A 25,831-nucleotide genomic window follows, 5' to 3' on the forward strand; every position below is an offset into this window, starting at 1 on the left:
TAGCATGTGCTTGCTAGCATATGCTTTGACCCTTTTTATCTGGACACACTGAGACCGTCTTAACGTTTGAACATGGAGTTGTTACAAGCATTAGTTGTAAATTATAACTTGTAACCCACCCAGAGTTGCTCTCTTCTTAGAATTTGGCAGTCACCACTTAGGGCCAAAGAGGAAGCAGTCAGAGCCTGCTGTAATTGGGCAACAAAGAGTAGAGCTGAAACTGGTTAGCTGCTGGACAATCACCTCCCTTATTTCATAAAAGGTATCAGACAGTAACTGAAACTAATAAATACAGGAAATTGGCAATCACAAGATAGAAGTCCCTTTCAACCTTTGTTATTGTGGGGTCACCTGCATCTAAGATAAACATCCCCACTGACACTTTTTCTGATAATATGGAATTGTACTGATGCTCTACTTCTCCAATAAAATAAGGGAGGTCTGCTTTTTTCTCCTCTACTTTGTTGAAAATCTGGAGAAGATGAATGGGGAAGATGAGTTATAACTCAAAAAACAAAATGTAAACAGAGAAGGCAAACTATAAAAAAGAGAAAGTTTAGTGAAGGCTGACTAGTGATTAGAGGGGAGAGGACATGCTCAATCCATCCAGAACATACCCAACTAGCAATGTCCACAAAAGGCAGCAATGACTTTATGACCCAAGTCCCACCCTTGCTACTTGTGCTGACATCTGATGAAAACAGCACATTTGCAGCATGACAATATATTCATTTCACTGCTTGTTCCTCTGGTGTAAACTCTATGCACTTTCAAGATAATAGGAGATACACTTTTATGGATTTTATATATCATGAAGCTGTGCTGAGAGTTTTCAACTTCAGGGGAAAACATCTACATTTATTTGTAAGATGACTTAGAACTTGTGCTGGGAACAAGTTGAGAACATCATGTACCCAGAGGGGAAAATGGAACTGCCAGATCATAACAAATAACGACAGGCCCAAAGACTAGTATTAAAGGTTTCACTGCCTAGCTTATATTTCCATGCATCTATTTTTGCTGCTTAGCTTTAGGATCTTTAAAGTATTATCTATTAGCTTTTAAGTTTACAAAAAGGTATTTTGGCATAAAATATGCTAAACATTAAATAGTGATCACCAATGATCCCTATTCTGCCAGAGCGATACACCTGCTGAATGATGCTGTGCTTATATACTTATTGTGGGTTACCTAAGGGAAAGGGATTGGCTGATTTCCCAATTTTGTTGTCACAAAAGTACCAACTGCAGATGGGGAATCCATCTCTCCTTAAGTGGGATGAATTTAGGCAAATGATTACAGCTAACAGTTTTAGTTACCCACAATGTTGCTTAGCTAAAAGGTGACAGGAATTAAGGTGAAACCAGAAGACGATGCAGGAGGGAGGTTCCCCACTGTTGCTTCTTAGCAAAGCTAAGCACAAGCCTTACAAGTGTCACTCAGTGTCATAAGTGTCACTCAAAGTGTCACTCCAGTCCAAGCCTAAATAGCCATGGAGGGTAGTACAGTGGGGAGAGGGCATGCCTAAAGAACTGGGCACATTCCATCGTCACACCACAGTACAAAAGACAGGAAACCACGAGATGTTTGTGGCAAGAAGGAAAATGCTTCAGATATGGAAAACTTTTTTTAAAATCAGGTTTTATTGATTTTTTTTCTTTCACACGCACACACATATTTTATGAACAGAGTATTGACCATATCATATTTTATATAACTTATATCCAATTTCATTTTACATAGTTACCATTTTTGCCAAAATATTCTTTTTCCATACTTTTTTATCTTAATACTTCTATATTTAATACTTCTATACTTATTATATAAAAAACATCATCATCCACCCTCAAATTCTAGTTTCTTAACATTATTTCAATTAGTTATCTTATCCATATATATATGTTAATCATATATATTCCCTTTTAACTTTCATATTAATTCATTCATCCTAATAAATTTGCACATTCTCAGGGTTGCCTTTTTACCATCATCTCCCTTGTTTTACAGCAATTCTTCTTCTCCTCTCCTCTCTTTCTCTTCTCTCCCTTCTCCTCTCCCTTTCTACTTTCTTCTTTCCTCCTCTCCTACTCTTTCTCTACTTCCCGTTCCTTTCCTCCCCTCCCTTCCTTCCTCCCTTCCTAACCTTCTCTCCTACTCTTATTTCCCCTTCCTTTCTTCCTCTCCTTTTACCTTTCTTCTGTTCCTCTCTCTCCTTCCTCTCTTCTCCTTCTTCCCTCTACTCCGCCTTCCATTCTCTTTCCATTGTTGTATTCATTTTCAATTCAATATTTTCCATTCTCTTTCCATTGTTATATTCATTTTCAATTCAATATTTTTCACAATGGTATCCGGGCAACCCCGATTTCCCCCCTCCCCCACTTATTAACTATATTTTTCAAAGTCCCCATTACATTTTTAAAATTATTAACATTGTATTTCAACTCATTCCATTTTTACATTGAAACTTTTTAACATAATTAACCTTCCACCTCTTATTTTTCTTAGTTCCTAATTCCTTATTCCAACATTCATTAGTTATTTTCCTCATTTACTAGCCTTTCAATTTTATATCTTAATTTCAATTATTTTCACATTTAAACCAATTGTCATTTCATATTACATCTGCCGATCCACTTTACAATAAACAATATATTTCTTCTTTTTTACTTCTTACATACATCATTTATCATTTACATAATCTTTTACATACATCATTTACATACTATTTACATATTACATATTACTATTTAGATATTATCATTTACATACATCTTACATACATCATTTACTTCTTAAATACATCATTACTTACATTTCACTGTTGAATTTCAAAATGAAATTCAACAGTGAAAAAAGTAAGGTTCTACATTTAAGCCAAAAAAACAAAATGCACAGGTACCGTATATGTGGTACCTTGCTCAATAGTAGTACCTGTGAGAGGGATCTTGGAGTCCTAGTGGACAACCATTTAGATATGAGCCAGCAGTGTGCAGCAGCTGCTAAAAAAGCCAACACAGTTCTGGGCTGCATAAACAGAGGGATAGAATCAAGATCACGTGAAGTGTTAGTGCCACTTTATAACGCCTTGGTAAGGCCACACTTGGAATACTGCATTCAGTTTTGGTCGCCACGATGTAAAAAAGATGTTGAAACTCTAGAAAGAGTGCAGAGAAGAGCAACAAAGATGATTAGGGGACTGGAAGCTAAAACATATGAAGAACGGTTGCAAGAACTGGGTATGTCTAGTTTAATAAAAAGGACTAGGGGAGACATGATAGCAGTGTTCCAATATCTCAGGGGTTGCCACAAAGAAGAGGGAGTTGGGCTGTTCTCCAAAGCACCTGAGGGTAGAACAAGAAGCAATGGGTGGAAACTGATCAAGGAAAAAAACAACTTAGAACTAAGGAGAAATTTCCTGACAGTTAGAACAATTAATAAGTGGAACGACTTGCCAGCAGAAGTTGTGAATGCTCCAACACTAGAAATTTTTAAGAAAATGTTGGATAACCATCTGACTGAGATGGTGTAGGGTTTCCTGCCTGGGTAGGGGGTTGGACTAGAAGTCCTCCAAGGTCCCTTCCAATTCTGTTGTTGTTGTTGTTGTTATTTACTAGCATTTCAATTTTGTATCTTGATTTCCATTATTTTCATATTTAAACCAATCTACATTTCATATTACACCTGCTGATCCATTTTACAATAAGCAATATACTTCTTGTTTACTTCTTACATACAATTTTTACTATTAATACATTTCCCTTAAATCAACTAATAAATGCTTTATTTTCCTTCCTTCTCTCCATTATTTATTTATTTATTATTTATTTATTTTGTCACAACAATATAGTAAGTATCATACAGAAAGGTTATATAGTATATAAAGATATATATGAGTAAATATTAGCAGGTATAAGCATATATATATAGGAAGAAGAAAAGAAAAACAATAGGACAGGAACGGTAGGCACGTTTGTGCGCTTATGCACGCCCCTTATTCTTCCCCTTTTACCCATTTTCTTTTGGTCTCTCCAAAATTCCACTTCTTAATATTTTTTCCCATTCTCTTATTTTTTTCTTTTTATTTTTCTATGGAAAACTTTTACGCTGGCTCATGTATGGGGTGCGAGTTCACTCACTCCTCTCTCTCTTTCTCTCGCTCTCTCACACACACGATTATCTCAGCACGTAATGCTTGAAGAACCCTCTATCGGACGCTCCCCCTGTTCCCAAAGCGGGAACAAGCGCCCCGCCTTCCTACCTTCCATCCTATTCTATGCCACGCCTAACCAGGGGCGGAGTCAGCCCTGCTGCAGTTTATCCCGCCCCAGAGCTTTTTCTTCTTGCGCAATCCGGCAACTGAACGGGAGGGGCGGGGGGAGAAAGGAAAGGCTGACCAACTGAGGGCGCTTCTTGTTCAAACCAACCAATAGGCACAGGGCGTCACAGGAGACTGACAGTCCAGGTCAGGTGCGGCCCCTGCCAATAAGCTCATGCTTCTGAGGTTTGACAGGCGCACGCAGGCACTGGAGAAGAGGGCGAGGGAGACCCGTCAGGCTCTATTGTTGGCGCGCGCGGCGCTTGCCGAGGCTTCGAGTGGCTCGAGCTGGCAACGACAATTTCCTGGGATTCATCAAATCGCTTAGAAAGCCCGCCTAACTTCGCCTGCTGAGGAGAAAGTCTCGAACCTCTTTGAATTGGGGGTTGGGGGGGGCTGCTCGTGTTTTTGTTTGGAGTTCTTTTGTGCGTCTCTCTTCCGAAGCCGTTGCGAAAGGTAACTCCGTGCGCTTAAAGAAGAGAAAAAGACAAAAGAGTAACGGGAGAGTAATTCTTCCTTGGCTTCCCCCTCCTTCCTCTCTCTGAGCTGTAGCTCTGTGGGCTCTTCCCCCAACCCTCCCCTCCCGTCCGCTCTTGCGCTGCCCGAGCTCTTTCCCACTTTCGAAACATCCCAGGCGGTGTGAGCCATTTCCAGCCGGGTCCCCTTCCAGATGGTTGGTAGGGATTACCGGTCCTGTCTGCCAGGGACTTACCTATTGGGCTGGGGATGATGGAGCTTGTCCCACGGTTTGTTGCGCTCCGTCTCCCCAACCGCTCCTTTTTCTCGTGGCGTCTTCGAAAATTGCGGCTGCATTTCTTCTCTTTTTTTTGAAAATCAACTGCTTTGGCTTCCTTCCGGCAAGCGGGCGCTGCGTTTGTTCGTTGCCGTCCTTAAAAAGCGGAGAGGAAGCTGCACGCTGGAAGTTTTCGTCGGAGATAAATAAAGAAGAGCGACCGGGAAAAGGAGGGGGGGCGAGGGAAACAAACGCGCCCCGATCCTAGGCAGGTTTGTCCGGATCTAAGTTTCCGTGCATGGATTTGCAAGTTGTGCAACGACCGAGGTTGCGGTTGGACAGTGCGAGGCAGCCGCGTGGATGGAGGAGAAGCGGCCGAAGGCTCGCTCTGCTGTAAGGGAAACAACGGAAACAGTTTGACAGTTTTGCGGCTGCCTCAGCCGTTCTTTCCTTTCGTGCCTCCTGGCCTTTCTGAATATTGGTAAATTGAGAAGTGGCGGTTAAAAATGTAGGTTTGAAGGAGCTACAAGAGATGATGGGGTTAAATTAAGAGTTCTAGGCATCTTTAATTTATGAGGAGAAGGAGGAGAAATCACGCCGCCTAATTTGGAAATCCTATCCTGGAGAGACCTAGATTCAATTTCCTCTTTATGATCTTGGCTCATTTACAAGTCAGTCTAACCTATTTTGCGGGATTATTGTTGGGAGGGAAAGAATTACTTTCTTTTCAGGGAAATGCAAAGAAATAATCCTGTGTACTGTTTTAAACCACTGAAAAAGAAAACGTGGGATATTTATTCTATTTCGTGTTACTGAAATTCCCAGATTAGTGGTGATATATTGTGTATCACTTTTACCCCACCTCTCTCAATATCACTTGAGAGATTTTCACCTCTCAAATGAGCCCTCTGATGTAGTCTCAGTGAAAAATATTGATATTGGATTATATACTGATTTCTACAATTTTAATTCAGCATTCCTGAACCACATAACCTGTTTTCTTTAGATCAAAAAATGCACATGATGCAGCCAAAGTACTAAAAGAGATGACAACTGTTATTCCCATATGAGGGGAGGGGTTTCAAAATTGAAAGTGGGAGCAGCTTGAACACCACCTTGTGAATGAATACAAGACAGAATCAAAATGCATTCTAAATGTCTGTACACTATACTACACTTTCTCTCTAATTTGTCTTCTTTAAAATGCTCTATTTTAGCAAATTGACCTTGCTGTTGCAAACAGTAGTGCAATTTTTGCTCCATTGGGTCTCAGTAATTTTTTTTCTCAGAGCTTGGAGCATAAAAGTTAAGGGGAAACGGAGAGAAGAACAGATCTGAAAGATGGGAAGGAAAGGAGGCCAGCTTGACTCCTGGGGTAACATACTTGATTTGAGTTGAGCTGCCTAGGGATGAATGTGCATCCTAATTGAGAAGAAAAGAGACGTTTGTATTTTCATTTACTCTTGGGAATTTGGTACAAATTTTCTTCGATTTTGTTCTTTGCTTCCTACATATTTGTGTGTGCAGGCAGGGATAAAATGATGAGAAGGACTATGTGCTATAACAACAATTATAGCTACTAGCTACTAACAATGAAGTATTAAATTTGGGCTATAGAATCCTGACCACTACTAGTGTAGCAGAGAGGTACCACAAGAGCCTTGTGCTTTGATATAGTGATGGTCCAGAGCAATGTTTCTCCCCCTTAACAACTTGAAGATGTGTGCACTTTAACTCCCAGAATTTCCCAGTTCAAATCCACACATCTCCAAGATGTCATGGTTGAGAAACTGGTCTGGAGTTTTGCAATCCAGGTAGAGTGTTGGGAATAACGAAGAACAGGAGGGGGTGTGGAGAATGGCAGCAGCATGGCTTATGACTAAGCAAGGGAAACCCTCTTGGAGATGCATGTTATTTGACTTGCTGAACATTGGAAACATTTCCCAGGAGAACAGTTGTGTTGTAAGAGTAGAAATGCAGGCTGAGGCATGATAGAAATATAATTAGAGGATTAGTGATGTAAATGTTGATAAACAATTGCTAGCGAGCAGACTTCTGACTTGATTTGCTTGTGGCAACGAGCAGGGAGGGAGGTATGAGTTAAGTGAAGGATAGGCACAAGGTCAGATCCTGATTTTGCTATTTGGTTTTTTTCCCATCTCAGCAGGCAAATCTGCAGGGTGCCTGACGCTGTATAAATATAGTTGTTGCTGTTGCTGCTGGGGGTGGGACTTGACGCAGTTCCAGACCGGCCTTGTCTTGGCAGGGATATGAACTATATTTTGCCTTGCCCAAAAGCTCTACTGTTTCCAGCCAAGATGCATTTGGTTCATGATACACTGATGGGAGTATCTCATGAATCTGTCAGCGGGCTAGAAACTGAGCTCACATGCCAGTGGCAGTTGGAATGTGAGCCTGCAGTGTAGTTCAGTGCAACAGCATTAGGTATTAGTCCCCAGTGCCTTTTGATAAAAGAAATGAAGAAAAATAAATCCTCAAATCAAGCTGAGATTCTTATAAATGTATAGAAATACAGTTGTGCTGGGTTTTTGGTGATAATACTTAAGTAGTTTGACATTATTTTTGTTTCTGTTACTATTGTTTATTTACCAAATGTTTTTGTCTACATCTGTCAGGATCTTAGCATGTGCAGATGACTGAGACAGCATTTGAAGTAGTCACCCAGGTCTTGCAAATATGTGCCTGCTTTGATATTTCAAAAAGAGTTACTTCATTGGCTCTATCACATTTTTTAAAGGATTTCTTTCAAAGGATTTCTTTCAAATGATTTGTATAGTCTGAAGTGGTATGTGTTATTTTTCCTTCAAGTCATCGTTGACTCTTGATGACTGTCTGGCCTGGTTCCTGCACTTTTCTTGCAAGATTTCTGTAATATTTTTTGCTTGCTTCTAAGCAGTGGTGGGCGAACTGGTAGCGGCGATGGTGAGCTGAGAGTGAACCGGTTCACTCCAACTGTCAAGTGCTATACCTACCTATATTTGTTTGTTTTTAGCCCAGCTGATAGGCACTGTAGAGCGGATTGCTGTACCTCAGTTGTTCTGAAATGCAATGCACTTGCGTGAAGCATACTGGTTGTAACACTGGTTGAAACCCACCACTGCTTCTAAAGGCTGAGAGTCAGTAACTGGTCCAAAGTTGCACAGCCTAAGGCAGGCCTAAAACAGTTTCTAGTCTGAGATCTTAAGCAGGACACCAAACTGGCTGTTCACAAACTTAGTAACTATTAGACAATCCATGCCCTACTGGGTCATTGTTTCAGAGGTATTTCCTTAGCTAGACAGAGAAATAGAATGACTACAGGTGGGCAAAAAGCAGTGGGAGTGGAAGCTTTGAGGGTGCCCAAGAGATGCTGCATGGATCTGGGAACACACGGGGTGGTGCAGGTTGGAGAAGACATGAGGGGGAGTGGCACAGGTTGAGCCCACAGGACACAGACATGTGCCAGGAAGGATGTATTTTCCCTTCCCTTTCCATGGGTAAATGACTGCTGCTGGGTGGGGGAAGGAATGAGGGATTGCAAGACTGGCTGGGAAACTGTCATAGAATGTTGAAAATGAAAGTCATATGACCACAGCTCAGCAGCAGCCAGCAGCACTGGATCAGCCACAGTTTTTCCCTATGTCATCCCCCTAAGACACATAGGTCAAGGATTTGGATACTTTCTGTAAGTTAGCCTATTTCAGTAACTTGGCTGAAAAATTGTTGCCCTATGATTCACGAATTTGTCTAGTTAAATGCCATGACAGTGAGAGTTTTAGTAGTGTATAGATTAGTTACTTCAGATAAAGGGAACTTCCCTGGCTAAGAGCAATATACATTAGAACAATGGTACACTTTGGAACATGTTAGCTGGGATTCTTGGAAGTGAGTTTTGCGAAGGATTCTGAAGATCAGAAAAGTGGAATATGAGCAACAGCAAGATTTCAGTACGTATTTCATTTAGATAGCCTTTATAGAGAATTGGCTTGGTCAATAGGAGAAAAATGCTAATATTTGTGAACTTTTCAATAAAACTGTTCAATCATAAACCATCTTTATAATGATGTAAGTCCTGATGTTTTCTTTTTTGTGCTGCTTCCTCTAGAACCTTGACACAAGTGTAGAGGCGGCTCTTTTTTGGTCATGTCTCGACGAAGCCAACGTATTGGTGGAACTTTTCGGAGTTATCAAAGTGAGGACACTGGCAACAGTGGACGAAGTTCTCTGCTAAGTGGGCCTCAGCCCCTGTTTATAGAGAATTCAAGCAGGTAAGTCGGAAGGAAGGAAGAGGGAGACTCCCCCACGTATGTTATGTATGAGGATTTCTTCGTCTTTTGAGTGGTAAAATTAGTTCATTATTGCTGCTTTCCATACTTTCAGGTTGAATCTGATCGTTTAGCCCAATCATCCCCAATTTATTATCCATTATCAATGTCAGATTCTATTCCCATGATTATTAGCATTATAATTCAAAATATTTAAAAGGCAGTAGAATAGAGAATGGTCTATGGCATGAAATAGAAATAGGATGAAGTATTTTGAACTGTCGTATATTCACAGTTGTCTCATTTTTTTAATAGAACTCAACTAAGCTCAGATTGAATTCACAAACTTTAATTTTAACAGGCTTTGATTTTTGTATTTATTATCGTTTTAATCAGCAAGTTTGTTTTTTAAATCAGTTTTCCCGATCTGGTTGGATTACCATTCCTTAATTTCCATATAATTCTATCTAATTGTCTGACTGGAATTGTGGGAATTGTAGTTTATCACTCCTAGTCACCAGAATAGGGAAGGCTACATTAGAGCGCCTGGAAAGCTCCCATTCCCATTAGATTCTTTGATTCTTTAAAAAGAGAAAGGAAAAATAAATAGATAAACATTGTAAGTGCTACAGCAGGGGAATTAAATTAGTTGTCATTGCTAATATCATAAGAACTAATGCTCATGCCACTATGTCCCATTTGAAATAGCAATGGGAATTGTAAATGAAGAAAAATAAATATTTTCTCATGAAAATGTTATTTGTAGAGAGTATAGGCAATTTCTTTATCATAGTCTTGAATGTTCTTGCTAGGAACAAAGGCAAAGGAATGACAAAGGAAAACCATAAATACATGTTCATTTGTATAAATGGAGCTGTAGATAGAGACACAGAAGAGAGTTGGTCCCATAGGGAGAAGCCAAATTTGGATGCATAATTCATTTTTTTTGTCTCAGAGAGATAGTTTTAGTACAAAAATGCATAAATACTTGCTTTTCTTACAAGTAGCGATAATGAAATATGGTGGGGAAAGCCCCCCCACCCCCGATCAGTTGGGAATTGTAATTGCTTCTTAGGAGAAACTGAAAAATAAGCTTGTGAACCTCATGTCACCCTTCATAGCCCGTTTTTGCAACCCCATTACTCTTCAGAATAGCCCTGAAAAAAATTGTGAGCTGCAGTTTTTGGGAGAGAGACCTCAAGGAGAATGATCTTAAAAGGGGGCTCTAGGAAATATAGTGCATCATTTTAAAAAAAATTGAGGGGACGCACTCTCCCCTCAAAAATTGAGAAGAGCGATCAAAGATTTTGACTTTGCCCAATCTAATAACATCACTGCCTACACACTGCTGCAATCCTTACAGGTGGATCTCTCTGTTGGTGCATTGCCTCTGCTTGGTTAAAGAAGTGTAGGTGGATAAAAAGGATGTTACCATCTGTCTGTATTACTCCCACTTCCTCCATACCCACAAACTTTAAAGAAAAATGTTATACTCAGAAAAAGTTACTTTATTTTTTATTATTTTTTATTTATTTGTCAAACACAACAGTATATATAAAGCATGAAATAACTATACGAATTGGATACAGTCAAAGGGAACATTAGGACAGGAACGGTAGGCATGTTGGTGCTCTTATGCATGCCCCTTACAGACCTCTTAGGAATGGGGTGAGGTCAATAGTAGATAGTCTTTGGTTAAAGCTTTGGGGATTTTGGGAAGAGACCACTGAGTCAGGTAGTGCATTCCAGGCAATAACAACTCTGTTACTGAAGTCATATTTTCTACAATCAAGATTGGAGCTGTTCAAATTAAGTTTAAATCTATTGTGTGCTCATGTGTTGTTGCGATTGAAGCTGAAGTAGTCTTCGACAGGAAGGACATTGTAGCAGATGATTTTATGAGTTATATTCAGGTCATGCCGAAGGCGACGGAGTTCTAAATTTTCTAAACCCAGGATTTCAAGTCTGGTGGCATAAGGTATTTTGTTGTGATCAGAGGAGTGGAGAACTCTTCTTGTAAAATATTTCTGGACATGTTCAATTGTATTAATGTCCGAAATGAGGTGTGGGTTCCAGACAGGCGAGCTGTATTCTAGAATTGGTCTGGCAAATGTTTTGTATGCTCTGGTTAGTAGTGTAGTGTTTTTGGAGAAGAAGCTATGCAAGATTAAGTTTACAACTCTTAAAGCCTTTTTAGTGATGTAGTTGCAGTGGGCTGTGGCACTTAGATTGTTTGATATGAAAACTCCAAGGTCTTTGACAGGATGAGGGTCATCTACAAGGTAATGTCCATCAAGCTTGTATTTAGTGTTTTGATTCTTTTTTCCAATGTGTAAGATAGAGCGTTTGCTGGTTGAGATTTGGAGTTGCCAAATTTTTGACCATTCCGACACAAAGTCAAGGTCTTTTTCAAGTGTAACCACATTGTTGGTAGTGTTAAATAGTTTAACACCATCGGCGAAGAGAACACAATTACTTATAATATGGTCACAGAGGTCGCTAATGTATAATATGAAGAGTGTTGGTCCTAGAACGCTGCTTTGGGGGACACCGCTATTGACAGGAGCGGGATTTGATAGGGTATTGCCTATTTTGACCATTTGTGTGTTTGACAGGAACACTGTTATCCAATTATGGAGGGGGTTCGGAGGTGCTGTAGGATTTTATTTTTAGAAGAAGTTTGTTATGTACCACTGAGTCAAAAGCTTTACAGACGTCTATGTAAATTGCATCTATTGCTTTGCCCTGATCAAGATTTGTAGTCCATATGTTTTTGTAGTGAAGAATATATACTTGTGCTATTTTATTCTCTCCTTGGAGTGTGGTAGAAAATTCATCCCAAAAGTGCCAATGTTTGGAGAGTTACAATGAGTCATTGGTCTCTTGCAAAGAGCAGAAGCTGCAACATTACATAAATCTTATGTAGAATGTTGTTCAAATACTGAGTATAGAGCTACATATTAGAAAGCCCCAAATACAAAATAATGGTTTTCTAGTTAATAAGGAAACAAGATAATCACAAAACAGGTATACTATTATTTGTGGAATGTGAAATCATTAAAGATGCATTCCTAGAAAAAAATACTGTGTAGTGTTTTTTTTATTGAAAAAGTTTTACAATAAAAATTTTTCCCCATTACATCCCACACCCCTCCCCCCACCCACCATCACCTCACCCCCGGACTTCCCAGAGCAGAGTACAAGGTATACAATCTGACAATCATAAGCTAGAATACCCTAATTATCCATAAATTCCCATCCCTCCCCTAAAACCTCAACTCTCCTTCTCCATAAAAAGAAACAAAAAAGAAGGAAATGTTCATTTATAAAATATTTGATGGTTCTTCATCCAATAATTGTTCTAATTATAGTCAGTCCATCTTCCTCATTCCAGTATGTTTTCTTGTGGGTTTTCAGTCTGGTACGTTGAAGTTTCCAGCAAGTTCAATATTTTTAACGTCCAGTCTTTGATAACAAACATATAATCCATCTTCCAATATTACACTAACATCTTCATAATAAATTACAAATATTTTATAACCATTTTAACATTTTAACCTTAAGCAACTCCCTTTCTATTTTAATTTTTATTTTAATTTCCCCCCCAACACTTTAAACCCAACATCAATTTTTATCCAAAGTAACTAAATCCACCATTAATAAAATAACATCCATAAAATATATCTCCCTCATTTTACTTAGAAATTAAAAGAAATACACCCCAACTTAATTTCCAAATACCATCCTTTCTTACTTTTGATTTTTATCCAAAATAGATAAATCCACCATATATAATAATAACAGCATAAATATAATACACCCACATTTGACTTATAGACTCAAACAAGTACACATTATCCTTTCTATTTCTTTTATATTCAAAAAATTTTGCTTACAGGTTACCCTTTCCCATAAAAGGAAACACTTTTCATCTGACAATGTTGCTTCTTTATTCCTTATTCTTTTTTAAAGATTACCATCCTTTGCTCCTCCCCTACTATTTTCTGTATTTCTTCTCCCAAAGTTACAGCCCCAATTTCAAATTGTGTTTGCTTTACTTCCTTCTCCCTTTTTTTAGCCATTTCCACTTCTCTTCCCACCTTAACTTCTAAATCTGGTAAACTTCCAGCCTTCAATACCTTAACATAAAAATCTCTTGCTTTGGTAACTGCGTTAAGACAATACTTCCCTCCCATATAATTTACTGTTAATCCGGCTGGCACATTCCATCTATACCATACCTGGTGGTTTCTAAGCTCCTTTACCAAAAAAGCATATTCTTTTCTGTCCCTCAATATTTTGGAAGGAATTCCTTTCAACACCAAAATCTCTTGACCCAATATTTGAATTTTACTTTTATAGGAGGCTTGTGAAATTTCACTCCTAATCTTCCTAGATGTAAAATAAATCATTATGTCCCTTGGCAGTTGTCTCTGCCTTGCCACCCATGAATTAACACGGTAAATTTTCTCAATTTGATTTTCAAGGTCCACTGATGTCAGTCCAATCACCTGTGAGAAGGCTTCTGCAAATATCTTTTTTTAATTCTCTCACTTATTTTCTTTTAAACCTCTCACCCTCAATGCAGATTCCATTGTTTTATATTGTAATAAAACCCGTTCTTCATCTGCTCTCTCCACCTTGTTCCGAAGTTCCTCTATTTGACTTTTTAAATTCAAATTAATTTGATCAATCTCATGCACTTTTCCATCCAGCTTTTTTATAAATTCAATCATAGTCATAAAGGCTGACCTCATTTCTTCTTGTAAATCTTCATTCTCAACTGTAACAGAATTTTTAATTTCCAATAATTTCTCCTCAATTTCCTTAAGTTTTTTGTCTCGAGCAGAAATTTGAGCCTTCAGGAATTCTTTCAACTCCTCTTGTAGTTTGTGTATTTGAACTAGCGAGGCAGCTCCCTTAGAATCAGCAGGCTGTATTTGTTTAGAAGCCATCTTACTTTAACTTTGTAAATTGCAACAAAGTCAAATCTTTTCAAACTTATTTGAAATGGGTAAATCAGTTCTATAAACCTTCGGCTTTTCTCTTTAAGATTTCTTCACTTAAGTAAAAAATCCATCAAAGTTAAGCAGCGTTAACAAGCCGCTAATGATGTTAACAAGGACTTCCTTAAGTTTCGTTTTCACGCCTCATTAACCAAATCCGCCATTTTCCTTCTTCTTCTCAAATACCTTTTGAAGATGAGGTCTAAGGCATACATCCACCCTGCTTCTTGCCTCCGCTCCGTCTGCTTAAAGTAATTAGAATGTCATCATCTTGATAGCAGAGATGGTCGTGAGCGCTTTGTTCTGCATAAATGCAGAAGCTTCCCAGATCTGGAGCATTTGCCAGATTTAAACAGGGAGCTCTCACCCTTCGAGCTCCAGGAATTATTCCTAGAGCTCTTGGTGAGCTCTGCCTCCACCCGGCTGCTCACCTTTCCCTCTTTTCCCAAGGGAAAGATTTTCAAGCTGCCAGACAGCTTATTTGCACTGTCTGAGCAGCTTTAACAGAATCACGGGGGCGGCAGTCCGAAAGGACCGTCTCCAACACGCAGGGAGCCATCAGAAGTCTCCACTGTGTAGTATTTTTAATGTATGAGTTGAGTGAAGGCTTTGGTTGCTATCCTAACAGGCAACCCTGAATTCACGGCCAAAAATAAGGAGGCACAACAGCTTATATCCTTGTGTTCTGCCTCTACTCAAGGACTGAAAAGTGTAATAAATTAAAAATTAGCAGACACATATTACCACAGTTCAAATCATTATTAAAGCATGTTATATGAAGGCTACAGGAAAGGGCATTAAATAAATGCAATATGCAGTACTATAAACATATAAGCAATCATGAACATGGTTATAAACTGATTCAGTCCAAGTTCTTATTTCAGCTCACCACAGGAGCAATCTGCATGTTTCTTTTAATTCTCTGCGAAGCAAAGTTTCTGGATAGTTCTAGTTTCCTCTTGTATTCAATATGTCATAAACACCTCACGGCCTATTTTTTGAGCTCCTAGCTATTATATAGAGCAGTGTGTCTTCTGGATGAATTGGAACAGCATCATGCTTATTGGGAATTTTGGTCTCAACATATTTGGAGGGACCCAGCTGGAAAATTTGCTGTAAAGTGTTGGGGGACAGGCAAATGGCCTCATTTGTCCAACCTATTACAATTGTTCTGTTCTGTAAATGAAGTTGCATGTGACTATGTGGAAACATCAACCCTTCCCCAATATGCAGTTCGGGTGAACTGACAGACAATGCTACAACTTTGTAATTAAACAAGGCAAAATACAAGACTAAAAGGAAATTATGTTACAACTCATTAGGTAAAGAAAGATGCAGTTGTTACATCACTGTAACCTTTTCCAATCCAGCCTCATCCACAATGGGATGACAACTTCCAGAAATCCCAGCTATATTTGAACCTTATACCAAAGATATTTTCACTACTTATTTAAAGTGATCAAGTTCCAACTTGCAATATCCTTATGAAAAGATTGTTTTTCCCTCTTCTTATCTCTTTCCCATTCAATTCTACCCTTAGGGATGTGGATTCTATAAAGTGATAGGAGTTTACTAGTGCTATTTCTAAATAACAGCACTTATGCATGTGTACAAATCCATATGCAGTTTTATGTTCTTTATCTAACCATGTACTGCCTTATCAATATGCCATTTCTGGTTTCTTCTCCTGCAGTCGAACTCTGAGAAGGAAACCAAGCAGTATGAAACGTCTCTCTCCTACACCTAGCCTAGGGATCAGTTCTGCTCCCCATACTACCTCCTACTACAGTGAGTCTGTCATTAATGAGTCTTATCTAACTGATGACAGAGGATTTTCTCTTAAAACTAATGCGACCTTTGATGAGCCACTGGAAAGCAGTTCTTATTGGAGTAAGTATTTCTCTGAAATGTTCTGTAGCTTGCATATTCTAAAATATATGGAGGGCACTTGCTTGGGAGAATTTAATATAAGCTGCAAAGCAACAAATTGGGAACTCATAGCCCTTCAGATGTCTTTGAACTGGACTAGCAATTCCAGTTGGGGCTGATGAGAATCGGCATCTGCAACATCTGTAGGACCACATAAGATTTTAATTCTTATTGGCTCTGCATAGTCATTGTATAAATCCCCAATTGTTTTTCACCTGTTATCTAATCTTTCAATTAACTCTGGTCTGTAGTTAGCATAATTCATACCCAAGTTAGAATATTCTTCTGCATCATCTAGCCTACATGGGGCTTGAACCTATTTCCAATTTGATGTTCTTGGAAGACAACATTTGGAGTAAATCTTTTGGCCTTTGAGATCTCTCAGGGTCCTTTGTTGTGACTTACATTATTTATACAGAATGCTTCAGAGAGTTCATTCAATCTTTATTTCTTGTATGCTGTCAATATATTTTTGACATTGTATCATTTTTTCAAACTGGTGCAATGGATATCAGCCAAATGATTTTGGAATATTGTTCTGGCTGATGAAAGTTAAAGTACAGCAATACCTGAAAGGCCGTGCGTGGTCTTCTCTGGATTAGTCGGTGCGGTTTTGAATGCAAGACAGTATTAAAGATGACTGAGGGAGATTTGGGTTGGGACATGTGCTGAAAATCCAGCAAAAGAAAGACTATTCAAGAGAAGCTGGTTGGTGGAATTCTCAAACATCTAACCAATTAATATAAAATATTGTACCTCTTGATGGTGATGTAATCCATCACCTGCATCATCAACAACAGTTATTAAACATGGACATGAAGGGGAGGGTAGAATTAAAAATATATACTCAAGGAACAAGGGAGATAATCTTTAAAGTCTCCTGCAATTTTCACTAAGTGATATGCTTCATTTGAGCTTGTCTGAAGTTGATGGTATCTAGTTTCATACAAGCTTTTGGTAGGAAATGTATAAAAAAAAACAACTGAGTTTATTTTTAAAATAAATTTTGCAATCTGTGGTCAGGTGAGGACTTTTCATCAAGAAGAAGAAGAGGTACAGGGGGCATCGAGTCCAGTAAGAAAATCAATGGATTAGGAGACAGGAAGACATATGACACCTATGGTTCTTCATCTGGTTATTCCTCTGAAGATGACTACACAGGTACTGGGAAGCAATTAGATGAGGCTCCTGGAGGAAGAACATTAGGGATAGAATTTGTTAACATCATTTACAGCCAAAACTAGTTGGCTTGGTAAACTAAAGTAAGCCATCAGCTAACCAAAGGCCTAATGAACTCCTTGAACTGCACGTATTGAAGTTTGCCTCAAGGCTGTGAATACTTAAAATCACCACCACAAGTCCTTGCTATTCCACTCATCACAGAGGAAGTTGCTTGTTTGTTACTTTTAAAAAAAAAATTATTATATTTTTCAGTTTTTTAAAAAAACAGCTGATGCAAAATTGATCTGCATATTGATAATGCAGAGACAGTATCAATAGTTACCATCTCCATACAGTTGGCAGAGGATGAGTTTAATTTATACAGAGGAAAGATTAACAGCTATGGCTGCAACCTGCTTTCATAAGTCAGACAAACTCAGCCATCAAAACAGTACAGCTGTTAATATTTTATTTCTGCTTTAGATAGAAAAGTAACTGGAGGAAACCACTGGATCCAATTTGGCCAATTCCTGGGTTACAAGATTCTTGCCACAGGATCCAATCTGGGTCAGTCACCATAAGTCTTCCGAGTTTTCAGACTTATGCTGGAGCCCATCTTCAGGGAACTTCTCTCTAGCAGAAAATGTGCTTTGGGCTATTTGTGTGATATAAATATAAATATATATAGGCACCATATAAATACCACATACCAAATAGCCCAAAGCACACATTCTGGTAAAGAGAAGTTTCCTGACGATGGGCTCCAGCATGAGTCTGAAAGCTCGGAAGATTTATGGTGATTGACCAGATTGGATCCTCAATGTTATCCTGCAACACATATATTTGCCTTCATTCTTGCTACACACCGTGGAGTGTGCATCAGCTGTACCCTGTATTAGCTGCATGCAATGCTTTGAGGTGGGATGTGGGGGAAATCGCTACCTTAAGAGCACCTTTAACTGTTGTTTAGTTTAGGGTAAGATGGATGTGGGCCTTTGTTAAACAGACGAAGGCAGAAAGAAAGACGGAAAAAAAATCAATGATGACTTGTTAGCTAACAAAACTATCTTCTACTTCTTGCAGGTGGTTCTTCCATGGATCAGAATACATCCAATTTTGGGTTCAAGAGTGTCCTCTCCAAAGTAGGGTCCTTTATTTGGCTGGTGCTTTTAGCCCCAGGTAAATGGAAAAGAGTTGTTAGAAATGTGATTAGTTATTACACATGTTAACAAAGAAAGCTATACAGCTGTGTTTATGTCTCTACTGCCTTTTCAGTATTAACTTATCTGATATGGACTTCTTCAAAATAATGCTGAAAATGTTCATTTGGAAGGGATATTGAGAATTATATTAAGAGATAGCCAGAGGCTTAGGATCAAGCATCTAGAGAAATTCTAATTCTTCAGATTCATTCTTTGAAATTAATTTGTCCAAGCATGCAATTCAATTTGGAAAATTTTTATTTAATGTTTTGAATAATTTTTAAACTGTCCCAAATCATTGGGAGTCAAGGGGAATATATACAATATGTGTAATTAACAATATCTTGTGAGTTTTTGTAAACCACCATTTCTGCCATTGAATGTGTAAATACGACTTCTGAGAAATTCTGCTGTAGAGGAAGGGAAGAGATAGAAAGAAAGCTGAGCTGTTGCTCTTTTAAAAGTTGTTCTGGGTTTTTTTGCAGGACGGTTCTTTGGTTTGTTATACTGGTGGATGGGGACTATGTGGTATCGTCTAACAACTACAGCCTCTCTCCTGGATGTCTTCATTTTAACCCGGTTAGTGGGAATAGTATTTGAAATATAAAGGGATGTGGCTAACTTTGATTCCTAGATGGGCTGAAAAAGTAACTGAAAAAGGGGGGAATAGAAGAAATTCCTACAGGTGCACAGCTTGGAGTATCCCCAAATTCACCAGCATTTTAGAATGTATGTGTGTTTTTCTGCTACAGCCCTGTTTCATTTAATAACTATCTAACCAACTAGACGATTATCATATGTGCAATCCAACAGCAGGTGTTTAAGAGCTGTGGGTTGGACTTAAAAGTTTGAAGTAGCCCAACTCTACTGTGGTTGATGATTGGGCTTATCCATTTTGCTAAATATTTTTCACCATTCAATAAACCATGATTGAATAGATTCATACAATACTAAACCATATTCCATGCAGTTTACAAACCATAAGCAGACTATAGTTTCATAAACACATTGCACGTTGGCTTAGTTGTTTGGATGAACCTAGCCATTATAATTAGTCATCTGTGGCTTACATCTTAGTATATTACATGTATGGTTAAGTAAACAACACAGTACAATATGTGAACCAGGTCTATCTATTTTGATTACTTTCCAATATTAATATTTTTATATTTATTTTTGATATGATGTCATCATGCCAATACCATAATATGGAGTTGAGGTGTAAACCTCATTTCCTTGAGGTTCACATCACATGTTCTATTTTAATCGGCAAGCTGAGGCAGGACTGCTTTGCTTACAATGCTTGATTTTGCCTTGTATTAATTGTTTGTTCTCTCTCTCCTGTTGTTTGGGGCCCAGGAGCTATCCAGTGAAGAAGATAATGCTGTTTATGCTTCTGTTTTTGCTCCTGAGCTCTGTTGGTTATGGTGAGTTTCACATTTGTCTTTGTCTGTACCTCTTAGAAAGTATGAGATGACATCACCCTGAAAGTACTATTATTGTAGATCTTATATTTCAACATGGGATTCTTTCTGCAGACTTTTGCCTTACATTGTGCAATTGTTGAGAAAGAAAGGGGAAAAAATGGGGGAAGGGAAACATTTTTTAATGCACTCCTATTTTTTTCTGTTTAAAAATCCTCTATTTAAAAAATGTACTTCTGGTTAAGAGAATCTGTGGTTTCTTTCATGACATTTGAGCAGATAAACTCAGCTGGAAAATTTTAATTAGGAAAACAGCAATCAAGAAGAATTGGGAAGACTTTTCTCCCCCTTTTACAGTTCTTGTTCTCAGGAAAGCATTCCACTCAAGTAGTGACTTGTCCCAAACAAAATGAGATAAAACTGCTTATTGGTACAGATCAGACCAGAAAAATATAAATATAATTTTTAAAAATGCTTTGAAGAATTACATCCATATAGTGGTGTTTCTCAGCCTTGGCAACTTTTAGATACAACTCCCAGAATTCCCCAGCCAGCATGTATCAGCAATTTGATTATGATTATATTATTTGATTATTTTACTTTTGTAATTATTTTAGGTGCCTGGTATTTTTATCCCTTTGGGCTTCAACCTTCTATATTTTCTTGGGGAACAGTGAAATTATTTCCCTCTGGCACCAAGAAGGACCAAGAAATTGGAGAGACTGCTATATTTTCTGAGGTGTGTATTATGTGGATTTAGAGGGGTGTTTATAGAGAATATTCATGTTGAATACTACCTATTGCAAAATTCTCATATTTGCTGAGAATTGGCAGTGCTTTAATAGGAATCACCAGGATTTCTTCATGTCATAAATGTAGCACAGACACTTAACCAGCTTAATGTTATTTTAGTAGATTCTTTCAGTCTGAAAGGTGGTATGTAATGGCTAAAAAAAATGAGTTAAAAGCACCTTAGTTTGAATATTGTTTTTGCCATGGACTTACTACACAGTCTTATGCAAGGAATATAATCTCAGCTTCAAATCCTTCTATTTACAATTTATAATATTCATTTGATCTACAAGGATATTCCACAAATGTTAAGTATTTAATGCATCTTCAATAAACAATAACAATGTGCAGTATGATATCAATATCAAACAATAATATGTATAAATTGATCAGAAATTTGGCTCTTAATTGGTTTGTTATCACATTGTTTACTGCCCACTTTGTTTTAGAGTGACTCTGGGCAGTTTACAACATTAAAAGCCATAAAACCATAAAATATAAATATTGTTAAAAGCAATAAAAATAGAATTATAATCCAAAGAAAATTTACAGTTAAAAGATGGAGAGGGAGCACGATGAGTTGGGGGAAGAGAGATTCTTAATTCATCAACCACTTCCAGTGTGATGCTCCCCTGTTGGGTCCCCAAATCAATTGGCAGAGCCAGGTCTTCAAGCCCTTACAGAAGATCAGGAGTGTGGGAGCTGATATCACCTCAGCGGACAGGATGTTCCAAAGGGCAGGAGCCAAGAGAGAAGGCACCTCTCCTGGACCATGCCAGCTGAAATTCCCCAATTGATGGGCCTGCAGCATTCCCCCTCTGACAATATGGATGGGCAGGGAAGTCCTTTGGGATGAGATGGTTCATGAAGTAAACTGATTCTGTGCCCTTCAGGGTTTTAAAGGTAATAACCAAACCCTGAAGTGTACTCAGAAGCAAATAAGCAGCCAGTGCAGCTCACGGAGCAGTGATGTAACATAAGCCACCTTAGAGAACCAAGAACTACTCACACCATCATACTCTGCACCAGTTGTAATTTCCAAATACTCTTCAGTGGTAGCCCCATGTAGAGCATATTGCAGTAGTCCAAATGTAGATGATAAGGGCTCAAGTGACTGAGTGCAGAGACTGCAATCCAGAAAAAGCCATGAGTGTGTGTGTGTGTGTGTGTGTGTGTGTGTGTGTGTGTGTGTGAGAGAGAGAGAGAGAGAGAGAGAGAGAGAGAGATGTTAAATACTGTAATTACCTCTATACATCTCAATGTAAATGTTAATATAATATAAAATAATCCATAATTTAAAGTGAATCATGAAAATTATACCAGGTCTTTGTGTTACATATTGGAGCAACCTGGAAACCAATGTAATGAAGAAAAAAATTATTCCTTTCTCTCTAATCCACAAGTGATCCAGGTTTCTACTTTTTTCATTGGCTGCAGTTCACACAGAACATCCTACATAATTCAGTTCTGGAGATTATTAAACTCTGGATGAAACTTCATTCTTTTTTCTTGCATATTGTCTCTTGATTAAAAGGCTCAGCAACAGGCTTTGTCTCGGATCCAAGCACTGGAAAGACGTTTTGAGACCCTGGAAAGTACAGCTTCTATGCTAGAATTCCAGAAAAGAAAGAACACAGAAGGTGCTACCCTGTCACATGAGGATACCCTGGTGCTTCTGGATGGGCTGATGACTCAGCAAGAGGCAGCCATGAGAGAGAAGCTTGGCTCAGACATAGATCTTCATCTCCAGGTCAGGAAGCAAGGCGGCCAGTTGGGACTAAAGGAAAGGTGCACTGTAAAAACTTGAATTATTGTGAACTAGAGCCACTAATTGCTCAAAGAATGTTAATCTCTAATTTCAAAATATGTATTGGGACCCTAACTAGAAGCTTATCAGACATTGCAGTTCTATTCTACCATAATCTATTCTAAACAGACTCTTGGTAGATTACCATAAAATAAAATATAAGGTATATAATACAGAAACAACAAATACCTAAAATATCTAAACCATTAGCAACCACTAAGTGATGAGATGGTTCAAATATCCTCTGGAAGAATTCCATCTTCAACTTCTGTAAAGTGAACAGAATTAGAGCTACAGTAAGTAAACCTCCAACTGTCAGGGTTCCGACCGATGCCTTAATAAAAACAGGAGCCTCAAGCTAAGTTTCAAGAAAAATCCAGTTATTTATTAGGAGCGCCATGTTGGCATGGACCAACTGAAGCCAGCTCTAACTTCACTCAATTTGCACCTTGCCTCTACTTTGTTTCCTCCTCCCCCCAAGATGTGTCTTCAGTCACATTCCCCAACAAAGCAATTCTGCAGGTCGTAGAAGTCACTATCTCCGGCCATTGTGGGTCTCCATGGAGATAGCCTTTACTTTGGCTGACTAGGGTGTGTTTTGTTTTGACTGAGGTGCAAATTCCTCAATGCAGTTGCGAAGCGCGATTCCCTATCCCTCTGCCTATGGCAATTTGGGAGCAGGTCAGGAAAGTTTTGCGAGTTGACCCCAAAAAGAAGTCATACCAAAAGGCTGGCCTAACCAACAAAAATGCTTCCAGCCTTCAGCCCCCTTGACTTTCACAAAATGGTGAACAATTAATTGTTTTTTGTGGCATAATCAAAATAGTTGGGCCAATTTTCAGGGGAGAGATTCAGTCCTGCAAGTAACTTGGGGGTCTTTATAGGTTACAGCTAGTGTTTGAAATTGTACTTGGAAGCTAATAGGAGATAATGCTCCTTGGAAGCTAATAGAAGATAATGCAGGGCCCAGAATGTAAGTATAATCTAATCCTACCAACTGCCACTGTTGAACACTTGGGCCACTACATTTTGCATTCACAGAACCTCAACATTTAATAAACTTGACAAAAATTTCACAAGATAAAGAAATGCTAAGATTGCACTGGTATTTCCTGAAATCTCATAAAAACTCAGAATGAGATTGCCACCATTTCATAAAATGTGTATGTATACAGGCTCCTGGTATTTGAAAATATTGCTGCTTTTTGGCATAAGAACTATGTTCAGTAATGTGAAAAAAGTTGGACTCTATAATTACATCTTTGAACTGAATTCATTTTTATATGTTAAAGAAATTTGAAACAAGTAAAATTTAAAACCACTTCAATTTAAAGAACATCTTTACTTTTTTAATCAGCATTTTCCCCATTCATTAATGTTTGTGTTCGTTTTTTTCTCTTTTATTTAGAATAAGTTGGATGCTTTCCGATCCCAGATGCAGAAGGATTTTGACAGTCTCCTGAAGAAAGTCTCTCGGACTTCTGAGGTAGGACTTGCATAGCATTTGTAATAAAGTGGACAAGATGTAATGGCATGACAAAGGCTGTCTTACTCTGAAAAAGTTCATGCATGTAACCTTTATATCAATATTTCAGAGCTGTTTTTCAGAACTTTTTGAAATATCTGGCAACACTATTGGGCACAATATGTTAAATGTTCCTATTTAAATGTGAGACATATGTATCTTATTCTATGTACCACTGAATTTTAGCAGACATAATCCTTAAAAAGGAACTTCCATTTATACAAATAATTCAACTGTTATTAAAGGCAATAGTCCAAAATGAATGGTATCTTAAATTCAGTCCCTCTGTGCTGCCCCAATATTTGGGGAGTTTGGTGGTTGGGGGAATTGGAAGGACTGCAGTGGGTCTGTTTAGTGAAGCAAAGTCAGCTACTCATGACACACTTGTGGAGGACTGATGATTTTCTGTCTTTCTTAGTAAGCATGGTAGACCTGAGTTTTTCTTCTTCAACCTACGTTTAGAGGTTAACTGCATTTTATTTTTTTTCTGCTTCAAAATGGTGGGGAAATATAGTGCAAATGTTCAACCATTAAAGCAGGAGATTGCTCTGGGGGCTGTACAATATGGAGATGGGCCTCATAGTCTTGAGGCGGGAAAGGTTCAGATTGTCTATTCCTAGTTTAGCCTAAATCCCTAGAGAGTCTTGTCTCACTTGGGTGGGTTACTAGCATTTGCTCTTTTTCTTAGCCAGCTTTTGGAGATCCCAAATGCAACAATAACCTATATTTGATAACCTATATCTATCAAGAAGCTGTCCTACAAGTAATTTAGGAACATGAACTGGTGTAAAAAAGATTAACCATACCTCCCTCCACTTTCTTTTTCTTTTTTACCCTTTTTTGTTTTGTTTCATTTTGGCCTTTAATCATCTGCCTAAGATTTCTAAGAAACTTGAACGCTTATAACTGATACAAAATCTTGCCTGTGCTGATTGGTGTTTCTCCCACAGCAGGTGGAGGCCCAGACGCTTGAGAAGATAGCTCAGTGGCAAAGGTAATTTGAGTGCCATGAGCAAATCATGTTCCTGTTTCTGGTGAAAAAGAACAAAGGAGTCATGGAATGTTCTTACACCTTGCAGGAATTGTTATTCTAAAAAAAAATTTTTTACACTTATAACATTCAGTGCATTTCTACCCAAACTATTACTTTAGGATAATTATTATTAGGTGATTATTTTAATTGAAGTTCGAATTAACCTTTCTGCCTGTGCAGTTAACCGTACTTCAGGTCATTTTAAGAAGGCACAGTAAGCAGGAACATTTCTATCGCATCTGAGCAGGGTACTGTTTTTTCTGTGCTATGTTTATTAAGCAGTGCTGTAAGAATATATATACAATAAAATAGTGCATGGAAATTTAGAATTTTTTTAAGGGGGTGGACTATGTCCTCCAATTCTTTGCAAAAAAAATGTGTTCATAGTAAAATATGATTTTAGTAAATTGGGGATACTCATATTTTGTATCTACATTTTTGAGGTAATGCTTCTCTGTACATTGTTGAATTACAGGGTTGTTAACCCTCCAAGCAGTATTCCTGGGAGTTGGGGTTCAATACCCTATGGAAGATACTGATTGCCCATCCACAAAAAGCTAGATACCCTTTATATGTATTTATTTAAAACGTTTTTGCTTTGTTGTTCAATAAACAAGAGCTGCCAGGGCAGCTGACATA

The 25,831-nt window shown here is 38.3% G+C and overlaps 1 protein-coding gene across 4 annotated transcripts in view; it reads left to right on the forward strand.

The window, feature by feature from the left end:
* Nucleotides 1-3,900: 3,900 nt before the first annotated feature.
* Nucleotides 3,901-25,831, forward strand: part of SUN2 (Sad1 and UNC84 domain containing 2) — a 32,428-nt gene continuing 10,497 nt past the window's right edge. The window contains exons 1-11 of one of the 4 annotated variants that reach the window (XM_058191905.1): nucleotides 3,901-4,771; nucleotides 9,154-9,316; nucleotides 16,013-16,209; nucleotides 17,272-17,409; nucleotides 18,493-18,588; nucleotides 19,097-19,190; nucleotides 19,971-20,038; nucleotides 20,653-20,774; nucleotides 22,362-22,577; nucleotides 24,043-24,120; nucleotides 25,113-25,153. In XM_058191905.1, coding sequence (XP_058047888.1) covers nucleotides 9,192-9,316; nucleotides 16,013-16,209; nucleotides 17,272-17,409; nucleotides 18,493-18,588; nucleotides 19,097-19,190; nucleotides 19,971-20,038; nucleotides 20,653-20,774; nucleotides 22,362-22,577; nucleotides 24,043-24,120; nucleotides 25,113-25,153 — 1,175 coding nt within the window. In that variant the 5' untranslated portion in view covers nucleotides 3,901-4,771; nucleotides 9,154-9,191. Of the gene's footprint in view, nucleotides 4,772-5,194; nucleotides 5,321-5,743; nucleotides 8,996-9,153; nucleotides 9,317-16,012; nucleotides 16,210-17,271; nucleotides 17,410-18,492; nucleotides 18,589-19,096; nucleotides 19,191-19,970; nucleotides 20,039-20,652; nucleotides 20,775-22,361; nucleotides 22,578-24,042; nucleotides 24,121-25,109; nucleotides 25,154-25,831 lie in introns of those variants that run through there. The other 3 variants (XM_058191901.1, XM_058191904.1, XM_058191902.1) reach the window with 3 other exon arrangements.

Source organism: Ahaetulla prasina, chromosome 7, assembly GCF_028640845.1.
Source record: "Ahaetulla prasina isolate Xishuangbanna chromosome 7, ASM2864084v1, whole genome shotgun sequence".
NCBI classification, from domain to species: domain Eukaryota; kingdom Metazoa; phylum Chordata; class Lepidosauria; order Squamata; family Colubridae; genus Ahaetulla; species Ahaetulla prasina.